The sequence below is a fragment of the Salmo salar genome, chromosome 02, assembly GCF_965601325.2.
Source record: "Salmo salar chromosome 02, fSalSal1, whole genome shotgun sequence".
Taxonomy (NCBI): Eukaryota; Metazoa; Chordata; class Actinopteri; order Salmoniformes; family Salmonidae; genus Salmo; species Salmo salar.
Genome location: NC_138292.1, coordinates 76,767,257 through 76,784,286, shown reverse-complemented (window position 1 = coordinate 76,784,286; position 17,030 = coordinate 76,767,257). Strand labels below are relative to the sequence as shown.

The 17,030-nt window shown below is 41.1% G+C and overlaps 1 protein-coding gene across 2 annotated transcripts in view; it reads left to right on the top strand.

Annotated features, from left to right (window-relative positions):
• LOC106593320 (NACHT, LRR and PYD domains-containing protein 12) overlaps positions 1-17,030 on the top strand; it is a 38,971-nt gene that overhangs the window by 17,477 nt on the left and 4,464 nt on the right. For both annotated transcript variants that reach the window (XM_082967206.1, XM_082967210.1), the window contains exons 7-12: positions 13,718-13,948; positions 14,203-14,376; positions 15,295-15,474; positions 16,234-16,407; positions 16,678-16,851; positions 16,944-16,993. In XM_082967206.1, the coding sequence (XP_082823332.1) occupies positions 13,718-13,948; positions 14,203-14,376; positions 15,295-15,474; positions 16,234-16,407; positions 16,678-16,851; positions 16,944-16,993 (983 nt within the window). The remainder of the gene's footprint in view (positions 1-13,717; positions 13,949-14,202; positions 14,377-15,294; positions 15,475-16,233; positions 16,408-16,677; positions 16,852-16,943; positions 16,994-17,030) is intronic.

The following is a 17,030-nucleotide window of genomic DNA, read 5'->3' as shown; positions in this document are numbered from 1 at the left end:
TACCCCCCGCAAACTTCCGGTGAATTTACAAAATTACTCACGATAAACGTTCACAAAAAACATAACAATTATTTTAAGAATTATAGATACAGAACTCCTCTATGCACTCGCTATGTCCGATTTTAAAATATCTTTTCGGTGAAAGCACATTTTGCAATATTCTAAGTAGATAGCCCGGCATCACAGGGCTAGCTATTTAGACACCCACCAAGTTTAGCCCTCACCAAAGTCAGATTTAGTATAAGAAAAATGTTATTACCTTTGCTGTTCTTCGTCAGAATGCACTCCCAGGACTTCTACTTCAATAACAAATGTTGGTTTGGTTCAAAATAATCCATAGTTATATCCAAATAGCAGCGTTTTGTTCGTGCGTTCAAGACACTATCCGAAAGGGTAAAGAAGGGTGATGCGCCCGACGCGTTTCGTGACAAAAAAATTCTAAATATTCCATTACCGTACTTCGAAGCATGTCAACCGCTGTTTAAAATCAATTTTTATGCCATTTTTCTCGTAAAAAAGCGATAATATTCAGACCGGGAATCTGTGTTTTAGTACAAAGAGAGAGAAAATAAAAACATGGGGTCGCCTCGTGCACGCGCCTCAGTCTCATTGTCCTCTGATAGACCACTTACCAAAGGCGCTAATGTTTTTCAGCCAGGGGCTGGAATTACATCATTCAGCTTTTTCCCGGGTTCTGAGAGCCTATGGGAGCCGTAGGAAGTGTCACGTTACAGCAAAGATCCTCAGTTTTCAATAAAGAGAGTCAAGAAGAACAAGAACTTGTCAGACAGGCCACTTCCTGTAAGGAATCTTCTCAGGTTTTTGCCTGCCATATGAGTTCTGTTATACTCACAGACACCATTCAAACAGTTTTAGAAACTTTAGGGTGTTTTCTATCCAAAGCCAATAATTATATGCATATTCTAGTTTCTGGGCAGTAGTAATAACCAGATTAAATCGGGTACGTTTTTTATCCGGCCGTGTAAATACTGCCCCCTAGCCCTAACAGGTTAAGTGTTTGTGGGAGATTGTTCTTGGATTGCTGTGTTGCCTTTGTCGTTCATCGTTTTGTTATTTTTGTATACGTGTTTGTTTGGTTTTTTCCTTCTTTTCCCGTCAATAAAGAAGATGAGTATACATGTCCCTGCTGCGTTTTGGTCCTCTCCTTACGACATGTATGACACTCAGAGCTATACGGACAATTCCTTCGACCTCATGGCTTGGTTTTTGCTCTGACATTTACTGTCAACTGTGGGACCTAATATAGACAGATGTGTGCCAGGTTGTGTGACTCCAATCAAATTGTAGAAACATCTCAAGGATGATTAATGGAAACAGGATTCACCTGAGCACAATTTTGAGTCTCATAGCAAAGGGTCTGAATACTTATGTAAATAAGGTATTTCTGTTTTTTATTTTTAATACATTTGCAAACATTTCTAAAAACCTGTTTTTGCTTTGTCATTATGGGGTATTGTTTGCAGATTGACGAGGAAAACAATTAATTTAATTAATTTTAGAATAAGGCTGTAACGTACGAAAATTTGGAAAAATATAAGGGGTCTGAATACTTTCCGAATGCATTATATTTATCATAGTGATTCACGAGTAACATTAAAATCCCACCAACATTAAACAAACTATACAGAAAACCCTAAACATTTTGTGAAATAAGTCAATGAAATCAATGATGAGAGAATAATCAGATTAACGGATAACTAAAATAGCAGTGCAGATGGTACTATTGCAATGTGCATAAATGTATTATAGGTAATTCATGTGTAGGGGATTGCTGCGGACTTTGTTGTGCAGCAGAAAGCAGAAAGATTCAAACACCTCAATCCAGAGGTTGTGAGTTCCAGGTGGGGTTATATAAAAAAAATTCTGAACAGCGTACCACTTCCTTTAAAAACCCCATACCATTTCATTAGTATACTTCTACTGGTTTGGAACCATCTGGGACCATCACGTGACATCCTGACGACTGGTAAAGCAAATGTCTTGAGAACATCTTACAAACATCCTAACATGGTCCTCACCCTTACGGAATCGTATGGATCAATTGGATCAATTGAGTGTGGGTTCAGAGCTCCAATTCAGATGTGTTGGTCATTACTGAGACGTGGTCAAGGAAGAGTGTTTTGAATACTGATGTTAACCTTTCTGGTTATAACCTTTTTCGGCAAGACAGATCTTCCAAAGGTGGGGGAGTGGCAATCTTTACCAAGGATCACCTTCAGTGCTTGGTTGTCTCCACCAAGTCTGTCCCCAAATAATTTGATTTGCTGGTTTTAAGTATTGAACTTTCAAATAGCTCTTTGTTGACTGTTGCTGGGTGCTATTGTCCTCCATCAGTACCAGCCTGTACCCTACCTGCCTTAAGCTCTCTCCTGGCCCCTTTGAATTGGTCCTGCTAGGTGACCTAAACTAGGACATGCTTAAACCACCTGACCAAGTCTTAAAGCAATGGGACTCCCTAAATCTTTCTCAAATTATTACCAATCCCACAAAGTATTACTCCAAACACCCAGAAAAGCTACTCTTCTTGATGTTATCATGACAAATAATCTTGATAGGTTTAAGTCTGGTGTTTTCTGAAATGACATTAGTGATAATTGTTTTACAGCCTGTGTTCGTAATGTCTGCTCAGTGAAACGACCTGTCCTGATATGTCATAGACACTTGCTAAAAAACTTTAATGAGCAGGCCTTCCTTCATTGCCTGGCCTCTGTAAAATGGTATAGAATCAGCTTGATCCACTCTGTCAAAGATGCTTGGACCTTCTTTTTTGATATTTTCAGTGTTATTGTTAACTTCTATGGGCTACGTGGGACGCTAGCTGCGGGACACAGCCAGTGAAATATCAGGGCGGCAAATTCAAAACAACAAAATCTCATAATTCAAATTTCTCAAACATACGACTATTTTACACCATTTTAAAGATACACTTCTCCTTAATGTAACCACATTGTCCGATTTCAAAAAGGCTTTACAGTGAAAGCAAAACATTAGATTATGTTAGGAGAGTACATAGACAAAAATAACCACACAGCCATTTTCCAAGCACAAAAACCCAAAACACAGCTAAATGAAGCACTAACCTTTGACGATCTTTATCAGATGACACTCCTAGGACATCATGTTACACAATACATGTATGTTTTGTTCGATAAAGTTCATATTTATATCCAAAAACAGCATTTTACATTGGCGTGTGATGTTCAGAAAATGTATTCCCACCAAAACTTCCGATGAATGTGCACATCAATTTACAAATATACTCATCATAAACGTTGACAAAATACATAACACTTATTTTAAGAATTATAGATACAGTACTCCTTTATGCAACCGCTGTGTCAGATTTTAAAATAGCTTTCCAGCAAAAGCACATTTTTCAATATTCTGAGTACATAGCTCGCCATCAAAGCAAGCTATACAGACACCCGCCAAGTTCTGGGGTCACCTAAACTCAGAATTAGTATTATAAATATTCTCTTACCTTTGATGATCTTCGTCAGAATGCACTCCCAGGACTGCTACTTCCACAAGAAATGTTGTTTTTGTTCGAAATAATCCATATTTATGTCCAAATACCTCCGTTTTGTTTGTGCGTACAGAGCACTATCCAAAGGCATTACGCGCGAGCGCGGTACCAGAGACGAAAAGTCAACATTTTCCATTACCTTTCTTAGAAGCATGTCAAACGTTGTTTAAAATCAATATTTATGGTATTTTTTACGTTAAAATGCTATAATATTCCAACCGGACAATAGCATATTAATTCCAGAAGAAAAATAAGGAAAGGCGTGCTCGCAGGATCGCGCATATCCAATCCCTTTGTCCCCAGGCAGTCCACTGATTGACTGAGCTCCTATACTCTGCCCGGTTACAGGAGATGGATGAAACAACTTTCTGAAGGCTTTTGACAGCCAATAGAAGCCTTAGGAAGTGCAACGTGACCCCACAGACACTGTCGTTTCGATTGGGATAAGAAAGAAGAACTACAATTCTCAGATCTCCCACTTCCTGGTTGAATTTTTCTCAGGTTTTTGCCTGCCATATGAGTTCTGTTATACTCACAGACGCCATTCAAACAGTTTTAGAAACTTCAGAATGTTTTATATCCAAATATAGTAATAATATGCATATTCTAGTTTCTGGGCCAAAGTAGTAACCTGTTTAATTTGGGTACGTTTTTCATCCGGCCGTGAAAATACTGCCCCCTATACCTTAAGAAGTTAACAAATGACAATTAAAAACAGGTTCAGCCACTGGTTCGACCGTGATCTTACAGAGTTACTCCACCTCAAGAATTGCATTTGGCGAAAGGCTCTGCACACGCATACTCAGGCTGATTGGCTCTCGTTCAGGCAAATGAGAAATAAGTGCACTCAGGCTATCCGGAAGGCCAAAGTTAGTTACTTTAAGGAGCAGTTCTCTCTCTGTGAGTCTAACCCCAAGAAGTTCTGAAAAACGATTAAAGACCTAAAGAATAAACAATCCTCCTCACTGCTGCCCATGTCCCTTAAAGTTGATGATGTGGTTGTTACTGACAAGAAGCTCATGGCTGAGCTCTTTAATCACCACTTCATTAAGTCAGGATTCTTATTTGACTCAGCCATGCCTCCTTGCCTGTCCAACATTTCCTCATCTCCCGCCCCTTCTAATGCAACTATCCCCGATGCTTCTCCCTCTTTTCCCCCTGCCCCGCTACAAAGTTTCTCCCTGTAGGCAGTCACTGAGTCTGAGGTGCTAGAGGAGCTCCTTAAACTTTACCCCAAAAAACCATCTTGGTCATTTTGCCCTGTTTATCAAAAGTGTTGGAAAAACTTGTCAATAATCAGCTTTCTTGATGTATATACTATTCTCTCTGGTATGCAATCTGGTTTCTGCTCAGTTTATGGATGTGTCACTGCAACCTTAAAGGTCCTCAATGATGTCACCATTGCCCTTGATTCTAAGCAATGTTGTGCTGCTATTTTTATTGACTTGGCCAAAGCTTTTGAAATGGTAGACCATTCCATTCCATTCAAAGTTGACATTTTTGGGGTAATGATAAATTTCGACCGTAAGTAAGCACGTGAAAACATGATCTCATGTAAAATGTACCAAAAACACATTTTGAAATGATTTCACTTGTTTTCTTATGTGAAAATGTTCAGCTAAAATAATGTAAAATTCTTTAATCAATGACAATATGATGATATTTAACATGATCACTTAGTGCTGACTTTTCAATATGACCTCACCTGGGATTTGAATGCACAACCTCTGCAGTTGGGGAACTCTGATCTTTCTGCTGCACCACAAAGTCTGTACCATTCTCAGAAGTCCCCTACAGATGAACTACCTATAATACATAAGTAATAGTACCCAGCTTAAGAAATGACTAGAGTAAAAGTAATAGTAGCCCGCTTAAGAAACTACTCAAGTAAAAGTAATAGTAGCCCGCTTAAGAAACGACTAGATTAAAAGTAATAGTAGCCTGCTTAGGAAATGACTCAAGTGAAAGTAATAGTAGCCTGCTTAAATGACTCAAGTAAAAGTAATAGTAGCCCGCTTAAGAAACGAATAAAGTAAAAGTAGTAGAAGCCTGCCTAAGAAACAAGTACAGTAAAAGTAATTGTATCCCGCATAAGAAACGACTCAAGTAAAAGTAATAGTAACCCGCTTATGAAATGACTCAATTAAGAGTGAAAAAGTATCCGGTCAGAAAACTACTTTAGTACTAGTTACACCTTTTTTTACACCATATTTGGTCAACTGTGACTGCAATCCAAAAGAACAACAACTTAGTGCAATTGATTTGACATTAATGTATTATTAAAGCCTGCCAGCAGCATCTGCCAGACGTCCTCCAGCACAGGTAGTCTCCAATGAAGACTGACATCAAACAAAGTCCGTAGGCTGTACAGTTTCAATTATGGTCATTCAAAGTTTACTTAATATCTACAGTGGGGGGGAAAGTATTTGATCCCCTGCTGATTTTGTACATTTGCCCACTTACAAAGAAATGATCAGTCTATAATTTTAATGGTAGGTTTATTTGAACAGTGAGAGACAGAATAACAACAAAAAAATCCTGAAAAACGCATTTCAAAAATGTTATAAAATGATTTGCATTTTAATGAGGGAAATAAGTATTTGACCCCTCTGCAAAACATGACTTAGTACTTGGTGGCAAAAACCCTTGTCGGCAATCACAGAGGTCAGACGTTTCTTGTAGTTGGCCACCAGGTTTGCACACATCTCAGGAGGGATTTTGTCCCACTCCTCTTTGCAGATCTTCTCCAAGTCATTAAGGTTTCGAGGCTGACGTTTGGCAACTCGAACCTTCAGCTCCCTCCACAGATTTTCTATGGGATTAAGGTCTGGAGACTGGCTAGGCCACTCCAGGACCTTAATGTGCTTCTTCTTGAGCCACTCCTTTGTTGCCTTGGCCATGTGTTTTGGGTCATTGTCATGCTGGAATACCCATCCACGACCCATTTTCAATGCCCTGGCTGAGGGAATGAGGTTCTCACCAAAGATTTGACGGTACATGGCCTGTCCATCATCCCTTTGATGCGGTGAAGTTGTCCTGTCCCCTTAGTAGAAAAACACCCCCAAGGCATGTTTCCACCTCCATGTTTGATGGTGGGGATGGTGTTCTTGGGGTCATAGGCAGCACGCCTCCTCCTCCAAACATGGCGAGTTGAGTTGATGCCAAAGAGCTCCATTTTGGTCTCATCTGACCACAACACTTTCACCAGTTGTCCTCTGAATCATTCAGATGTTCATTAGCAAACTTCAGACGGGCATGTATATGTATTCTTGAGCAGGGGGACCTTGCGGGCGCTGCAGGATTTCAGTCCTTCACGGCGTAGTGTTACCAATTGTTTTCTTGGTGACTATGGTCCCAGCTGCCTTGAGATCATTGACAAGATCCTCCCGTGTAGTTCTGGGCTGATTCCTCACCGTTCTCATGATCATTGCAACCCCACGAGGTGAGATCTTGCATGGAGCCCCAGGTCGAGGGATATTGACAGTTCTTTTGTGTTTCTTCCATTTGCGAATAATCGCACCAAATGTTGTCACCTTCTCACCAAGCTCCTTGGCGATGGTCTTGTAGCCCATTCCAGCCTTGTGTAGGTCTACAATCTTTTCCCTGACATCCTTGAAGAGCTCTTTGGTCTTGGCCATGGTGGAGAGTTTGGAATCTGATTGATTGATTGCTTCTGTGGACAGATGTCTTTTTTACAGTTAACAAGCTGCGGTTAGGAGCACTCCCTTTAACAGTGTGCCCCTAATCTCAGTTCGTTACCTGTATAAAAGACAACTGGGAGCCAGAAATCTTTCTGATTGAGAGGGGGTCAAATACTTATTTCCCTCATTAAAATGAAAATCAATTTATAACATTTTAGACGTGTTTTTCTGGATATTTTTGTTGTTATTCTGTCTCTCACTGTTCAAATAAACCTACCATTAAAATTATAGACTGATCCTTTCTTTATCAGTGGGCAAACGTACAAAATCAGCAGGGGATCAAATACTTTTTTCCCCCAATCAATGTGATTTTTATATTTTTTAACCCCCCCAATTTCGATTTTGTCTCATTGCTGCAACTCCCCAACTGGCTCGGGAGAGGCGAAGTTGGAGTCATTCGTCCTCCGAAACATGATCCGCCTAATCCCGCTCCTTAACACCTGCCAGTTTAACCCGGAAGCCAGCCGCACCAATGTGTCGGAGGAAACACCGTTCAGCTGGCGACAACCTGCAGGCACCAGGCCCACCACAAGGAGTCGCTAGAGCACGATGAGCCACGTAAAGCCCCCCCGGCCAAACCCTCTCCTAACCCGGATGACGCTGGGCCAATTGTGCGCCATCCTATGGGACTCCCGGCCACGGCCTTTTGTGGCACAGCCCAGGAATGAACCCAGGTCTGTAGTAACGCCTCTATCACTGCGATGCAGTGCTTTAGACTGCTGCATCACTCGGGAGGCCCCAATGTGCTCAATTTCATAAAAAGGTATATGGTACTCGAGACTTTGAAATAGTAAAAAATTGTCAATAGCAATAATTGAAAATCAATTTCACAATCTAATTTCATATACATGTAATGGTGAATGCATTACTAAAAAGATTTACACCAAGCGTGATGTTTCATTTTTCACTCAGAATGAAATATCAAGGAGGATCAGGTAAGTGTTACAACAGTCAAACAATCAATATTGAAATGTCATAATCAATCATGTTACTAGTATGCAAATTAGACGGAAGTAGGTATTCAGATCATTTTTTTCACACAAGAATTCTGATTCACTAATTAATGAAGCCAACTCAGGCATGGCCAAATTTTCTGAATGTTTCCAGATAAACAAATAATCTTTAAATGTTAGAAAATCCAACTTTATTGTATTCACTATTAAGAATAAGAAATATTGTTTAAAAAAAAGAGCCAAAATCTAAATTGGTGGGAATGAAACGGAACAAGACACATCCATTTTGTTTTAAGCCTTCCCCAAACCATAGCCCTAATCTTTACCACTAGGAATTAATACCTAACTTTAACCGTTTTAATTGTTTCTGTTTCAACCCTGTAACCATGCATAATTAATGTGTCAAACATAAACGTTCATCCATAATATTGTAATATAATATTTCACTACATTTTTCAGAGTTTTAATTGATGAAAAGTTATCTTGGAAAGATCATATTAAATTTGTCTGCAGCAAAGTGATGAAATCTGTTGATATCATCAGAAAGATTAGTTGTTTGGTTCATCAGGCTTGCTTCCTGACTCTTTACTATAGCTTCATTTATCCATATCTCATTTACCGTAATATTGTCTGGGCCACTACATATGCCTCCTACATATACAAATTACTCATCATACAAAATATATTTGCAAGACTAGCCGCCACCTCTAATTTCCTGGCTCCATCTGCACCTTTGTTTAAGGAAATGCAATATCTTGTGTATTTACGACATTAATGTACGCCAATTATGCACTTTCATCTACTAATACTCTTACCTCCCAGACAGTTCACCTAAACCCTTCAATGGATTCTTCCAGGTTCATTCTGAAATCCATCTATATAACACAAGACACGGCGATAACCTTCACCCTTCCCACTGCCGCTGACTGTATGACAGGTCTGCTTATAGGCCTTAAAAACAGAATGACATTTACACACATACACACTCACACAGTGAGAGAGCAATGTGTGGGAGGATGCTGCGGGGCACTGACCCATTGATCTAGCTAATGTTCGCTAGCTGCAAGGTTGAAACTGCTTGGTTAAAAATGGAAAAATATAGCAAAGATCATGTATAGAATTTCAGGTCAGGTTGTTGTATATAGGCAATATATGTGTGGGATTGTCCTGAACTTTGTTGCTGTTTTTAATACTGTTTTAATATAATCTGAGAACTCTGATGAGTAAGGTGTCTAATGTATTTACCCGTAAAACACGGATTCTGCCTGGCAGGTGAAGTCCCTTCCCGATCCAAATCAAATCAAATTTTATTGGTCACATACACATGGTTAGCAGATGTTAACACGAGTGTAGCGAAATGCTTGTGCTTCTAGTTCCAATAGTGCAGTAATATCTAACAAGTAATCTAACAAATTCACAACTACCTTATACACACAATGTAAGGGGGCATGCTCGGCCCTCCATTTCCTGTAGCACAGGATCAGCTACTTTGTCTCTGACTTCCTCCCTGTCTCATCGTCGTCGCTGATCAGGTCAAAAACCATCATGTAGTCTGCAAACTTAATGATGTTGGAGAAGTGCAGTCGTGGGTGAACAAGGAGTACAGGAGAGGACTAAGCACGCAGCCCAGAGGGGCCCCCGTGTTGAGAGTCAGCATGGTGGATGTGTTGTTGTCTACCCTCACCACCTGGGGGTGGCCTGCCAGGAAGTCCAGGATCCAGTTGCAGAGGGAGGTGTTTAATCCCAGGGTCCTGAGCATAGTGATGAGCTTGGAGGGCATAACGGGGTTGAACGCTGAGCTGTAGTCAATGAACAGCATTCTCACATAGGTGTTTGTTTTGTCCAGGTGGGAAAGGACAGTGTGGAGTGCAATAGAGATTGCATCAAATGTGGATCTGTTGGGGCGGTATGCGAATTGGACTGGGTCCAGGGTGTCTGGGATGATGGTGTTGATGTGAGCCATGAACAGCCTTTCAAAGAATTTTATGGCTACAGATGTGAGTGCTACGGTGCGATAGTCATTTAGACAGGTTACCTTGGCATTCTTGGGAACAGCGATTATGGTGGTCTGCTTGAAAAATGTAGGTATTACAGACTGGGTTAGGGAGAGGTTGAAAATGTTAGTGAAGACACTTGCCACCTGGCCAGCACATGCTTTGAGTACACGTCCTGGCAATCCGTCTGATCACAAAGTTGTCCGGTACAGTTGGTTCTCTCATGCATAGTTCAGTATTGCTAGCCTCGAAACACGCATAGAATGTATTTAGCTCGTCGGGTAGGCTAGCGTTACTGGACAGCTCATGACTGGGTTTCCCTTTGTAATCCATTATAGTTAGCAAACACCGCCACATTCGACGAGCATAAGAGCCGGTATAGTAAGATTCGATCTTGGTCCTGTATTGACAGTTTCCTGTTTGATGGTTTGTCGGAGGGCGTAGCGGGATTTCTTAAAAGCGTCCAGATTAGTCTCCCGCTCATTGAAAGTGGCAGCACTAGTCTTTAGCTCAGTGCAGATGTTGTCTGTAATTCATGGCTTCTGGTTGGGATATGCACGCACGGTCACTGTGGGGACGACGTCCTCAATGCCATCGGATGAATCACGGAACATATTCCAGTCTGTCCTAGCGAAACAGTCCTGTAGCTTAACATCATTCCTCGGACCACTTCTGTATTGGTACTTTCGGTTAGAATTTTTGCTTGTAAGCAGGAATCAGGAGGATAGAGTCAGATTTGCCAAATGGAGTCCAAGGGAGAGATTTGTATTTGTTCCTGTGTGTGAAGTAGCCTCTAGTTGCACAGGTGACATGCTGGTAGAAATGAGCTAAAAAGGATTTCAGTTTTCCTGCATTAAAGTCACTGGCCACTGTGAGCGCCGCCTCTGGGTGAGCTTTTCTTGTTCGCTTATGGCCCTATAGAGCAGATCCGACATCTGTACAGGACAAAATACAAACCCAAAAAGGCCTAGGTGTTGATGGTATCCTAAATGAAATGATAAAATATACAGACTACAAATTCCAATTGGCTATACTTAAGCTCTTTAACATCATCCTGAACTCTAGCATCTTCCCCAAAATTTGGAACCAAGGACTGATCATCCCAATCCCAAAAAGTAGAGAAACATTCAACCCCAATAACTACCATGGGATATGCTTCAGCAGCAACCTCAGGAAAATCCTCTGCATTATCATTAACAGCAAACTCCTACATTTCCTGAGCAAATGTCAAATTGGCTTTTTACCAAATTACCGAATGACAGACCATGTATTCACCCTGCGCACCCTAACTGACAAAACAAACAAAACAAAACCAAAGTCTTCTCATGCTTTGCTGATTTGTCAATATGGCATGAGGGTCGGCTATATAAATTGATGGAAAGTGGTGTTGGGGGGAAAAACATAGATAATTATAAATCAATGTACAAAAACAACAAGTGTGCGGTTAAAATTGGCAAAAAACACACATATTTCTTTCCTCTGGGCCATGGGGAAAAACAAGGATGCAGCTTGAGCCCCACCCTCTTCAACATATATTTCAACAAATTGGGGAGGGCACTAGAGCAGTCTGCAGCATCCGCCCTCACCCTACTAGAATCTGAAGTCAAATGTCTACTGTTTGCTGATGATCTGGTGCTTCTGTCCCCAGCCTTGGTGGGCCTACATTAGCACCTTGATCTTCTGCACAGATTCTGTCAGACCTGGGCCTTGACAGTGAATCTCAGTAAGATCAAAATAACGTTGTTCCAAAAAAGGTCCAGTTGCCAGGACCAGGAATCCATTTAGACACCATTGCCCTAGAGCACAAAAGAACGATCCATACCTTGGCCTAAACATCAGTGCCACAGGTAACTTCCACAAGTCTGTGAACGATCTGAGAGACAAGGCAAGAAGGGCATTCTATGCCATCAAAAGGAACATAAAAATCAATATACCAACTAGGATCTGGCAAAAAATACTGGAATCCGTTATATAACCCATTGCCCTTTATGGTTTTGAGGTCTGGGGTCCGCTCACCAACCAAGAATTCCCAAAATGGGACAAACACCATATTGAAAATCTGCATGCAGAATTCTGCAAAAATATCCTTCGTGTACAACGTAAAACACCGAATAATGCATGCAGAGCAGATACCCCCTAATGATCAAAATCCAGAAAAGAGCCATTAAATTCGACAACCATCTAAAAGGAAGCAATTCCCAAACCTTCCGCAACAAAGCTATCACCTACAGAGAAATAAACCTGGAGAAGAGCCCCCTAAGCAAGCTACTCCTGGGGATCTGTTCACAAACACAAACAGACCCCACAGACCTCCAGGACAGCAACACAATTAGACCCAACCAAATCATGAGAAAACAAAAAGATAATTACTTGACACATTGGAAAGAATTTACAAAAAAAAGAGCAACTAGAATGCTATTTGGCTCTAAACAGAGAGTACACAGTGGCAGAATACCGGATCACTGTGACTGACCAAAAACTAAGGAAATCTTTGACTATGTACAGACTCCGTGAGCATAGCCTTGCTATTAAGAAAGGCCTCTGAAGGCGGACCTGGCTCTCAAGAGAAGACAGGCTATGTGCACACAGCCCACAAAATGAGGTGGAAACTGAGCTGTACTTCCTAACCTGCCGAACATATGACCATATTAGAGACACATATTTCCCTCAGGTTACACAGACCCACAAATAATTTGAAAACAAATCCAATTTTGATAAACTCCATTGTCTATTGGGTGAAATACCACAGTGTGCAATCACAGCAGCAAGATGTGTGACCTGTTGCCACAAGAAAAGGGTAAGCAGTGAAGAACAAACACCATTGTAAATACAACCTATATTTATGTTTATTTATTGTCCATTTTGTATTTTAACTATTTGTACATCGTTACAACACTGTATATAGACATACTATGACATTTGAAATGTCTTTATAATTTGGAAACTTTTGTGAGTATAATGTTTACTGTAAAACATTTTATTGTTTATTTCACTTTTGCTTATTATTTATTTCACTTGCTTTGGCAAAGTTAACATATGTTTTCCATGCCAATAAAACCCTTGAATTGATATTGAATTGAGAGAGTGAGAGAGAATGTTTTTGTCTGTCTCTGTCTGTCTCCTGGCCCACGTTGGAGATCTCAGGCTCTGGTCCCATTGGGCTGCCTGATGGTGTCTGCCTGATGGTGTCTGCCTCTGGTGGTCCGTACCACCCCACCACAGGAGCCTGCATGTGATTAGTTGCTAATGAGTATCGCGATACTCATTAGTATCGTAGCAAGGAAACAAAACACGAAGTGGATTTAACTTCTTTAGGAACACAGCCCTAATGTTGGTAACTAACATCATTATGTTGTCATCCAGAGTAACATTTAATTATTTTCCGTGCTACCACACATACAGCAGGTTTTTAAAGGACCAAAGAGTTTGGTCTGCTTTGTGTTTTAATTTTGCCATGGAAAAAACATCACGATACTGGTATCGTCACAGCCCTAATGAATGATATTGTCTCTGTATCTACAGACTGATTGGCTTTGAACTCTCTATGGAGGACTACGAATCATTGGCCTCCATTCTCCAATCAGCAGACTCACATCTAAGAGAGCTGCACCTGGACGACATCGGGGAGCGTGACCCTGATGGTACTGATGATCCTGATGGTGATGACGAGGCCAGACTGACTGTTCTCTTTGCTGCGCTGACTGCTGTTCTTGCTGCACTGAAACATCCACACTGTAAACTGGAGACACTGAGGTCAGTAGTATTGAGGAGGTCATCTCATGATGAAAACTATAAAAGATTAATAATTGTTGAACCGTTGGTAGGGGTAGAATTATCATGCCTTGAACATTATGTTTCTGTCACTCACAGAACTTCAGACACACACAGCAGACGTATCTGAGGAAGATTTTGACCTCACTGTGCTAAATTTGTTATAATGCTGGTATGTGTCACTGACCTGCATTACATCACACTCTGTATGAGTGATATTGTCTCTGTTTCTACAGACTGGGTGGCTATAAACTCTCCGAAGAGCACTGTGGATTACTGCCCTCTGCTCTCCAATCAGCGGACTCACATCTGAGAGAACTGGACCTGAGAGACACTAAGCTGTCTGATGGTGGTGGGAGGGAACTCTTTACTTCTCTGAAACATCCAAACTGTAAACTACACAAACTGCGGTTAGTACTTTGCGATGGTTGATCACATGACAATAGGCAAAGATGTATGCATTTTTGGACAGTTTGTTGGAGTAAAATTATCTGTAATAATTAACTGTGAACAGACATTATTTATTCATTTAGAATTATTTTTAATGACCACAGGCCTAGAGACAGACACATACCTACAGACATGACTACATACCTACAGACAGACACATACCTACAGACATGACTACATACCTACAGACAGACACATACCTACAGACATGACTACATACCTACAGACATGACCACATACCTACAGACATGACCACATACCTACAGACATGACCACATACCTACAGACATGACCACATACCTACAGACATGACCACATACCTACAGACATGACTACATACCTACAGACGTGACAACATACCTACAGACGTGACTACATACCTACAGACGTGACTACATACCTACAGACGTGACTACATACCTACAGACGTGACTACATACCTACAGACGTGACTACATACCTACAGATGTGACTACATACCTACAGACGTGACTACATACCTACAGACATGACTACATACCTACAGACATGACCACATACCTACAGACATGACTACATACCTACAGACATGACCACATACCTACAGACATGACTACATACCTACAGATATGGCTACATACCTACAGACGTGACTACATACCTGACAGACGTGACTACATACCTACAGACGTGACTACATACCTACAGACATGACTAGCATACCTACAGACATGACTACATACCTACAGACATGACTACATACCAGATGTACCTCACTAAGAGTTGATGTACTAAATGTGTTACCATCTGAAAGGACAGGTTCTGAATCATGCTGTTATGTGTCTCTGACCAACACTACATCATATTCTGTATGAGTGATATTATCTCTGTTTCTACAGACTGGCTAGCTTTAGACTCTCTGAAGAGGACTGGGGATCACTGGCCTCCGTCCTCCAATCAGCAGACTCCTCTCTGAGAGAACTGGAACTGGACCTGAGGAACAGTGAGCTTTCGGATGTTGGTGGGAGGGAACTCTTTACTGCTCTGAAACATCCACACTGTAAACTACAGACACTGAGGTCAGTATCTACACTGTAAACTACAGACACTGAGGTCAGTATCTACACTGTCAACCACAGACACTGAGGTCAGTATCTACACTGTAAACGAAAGACACTGAGGTCAGTATCTACACTGTAAACTACAGACACTGAGGTCAGTATCGACACTGTAAACTACAGACACTGAGGTCAGTATCTACACTGTAAACTACAGACACTGAGGTCAGTATCTACACTGTAATCTACAGACAATGAGGTCAGTATCTACACTGTAAACTACAGACACTGAGGTCAGTATCTACACTGTAAACTACAGACACTGAGGTCAGTATCTACACTGTAAACTACAGACAATGAGGTCAGTATCTACACTGTAAACTACAGACACTGAGGTCAGTATCTACACTGTAAACTACAGACACACTCAGTACTTTGGGAGGGTTTGTCACATGACCAGAACTCATTGATTGTTGGACAGTTTGTAAAGGTCAAATTGTCACCCGAGAGCATATTCAGATATATTTTTTCTTGGTTGCTTTTACTTGGAAGCCTGGTCCTAAAATTCATACCTACTACAGGTATAACTGCATATTAACACTAGCAGACTAAAACGTTTGTTGTTCACTGCCCTTAGAGGCTTTCTTTGCCAAGAATGCATTTCAATTGATTAGCCTGATTTAATGGATTTGTTTGTTTTGTCTTTAATGTTTTTTCTAATGTTATTTTCAAAGTTGTTTACTTGTTACTCATCATGTTGCAATATATTATCCCCTTTAGGCTGAATGGATGTTCCCTGACAGAGAAAGGGTGTGAAGTGTTGGCCTCAGTTCTCAGCTCAAACTCCTCTCACCTGAGAGAGCTGGATCTGAGTCACAATGACCTGCAGGATTCAGGAGTGAAGCTGCTCTCTGCTGGACTGGAGAATCCACACTGTCAACTAGAGAAACTGAGGTTGGTACTTAGAAACATACCTGCTCAATACAAAGATGGTGTGTCAAAGCACAACATCATTACAGTAGCCAGTAAGTCAGCTCAACCAATAAGGTAAATATTGTATAAATACTGGGTTAACTGGAGAATCCACATTGTAAACTAGAGAAACTGTGGTTAGTATTTAGAAACAGTATTGGTTTTATTGGAAATATGTATATACTGTGTATCCGCTATCACCACTAGAGGGCAGCAGTCCTGTTGTAAAATCATGTTGACCTGTCTCTGCAGGCTGTCATTCTGTAGAGTCACAGAGGAAGGCTGTGCATATCTGGCCTCAACTCTGAGGTCAAACCCCTCCCACCTGAGAGAACTGGACCTGAGCTTCAATCACCCAGGAGACTCTGGAGTGAAGCTGCTCTCTGCTAGACTGGAGGATCCACACTGTGGACTGGAGAAACTCAAGTTAGTACAGTTACTGTGAAAATGTTATATTGTTGTATTCATACACGGACTGTGTGTCACTCACTCTGCCTGTTCCTCTGTCTCTCCCACAGTGTGGACCATAATGAAGAGTTCTGGGTTAAACCACAGCTGATGAAGATATGTAAGGGTGTTAGTTATAAGGAATCAGTTTATTGACC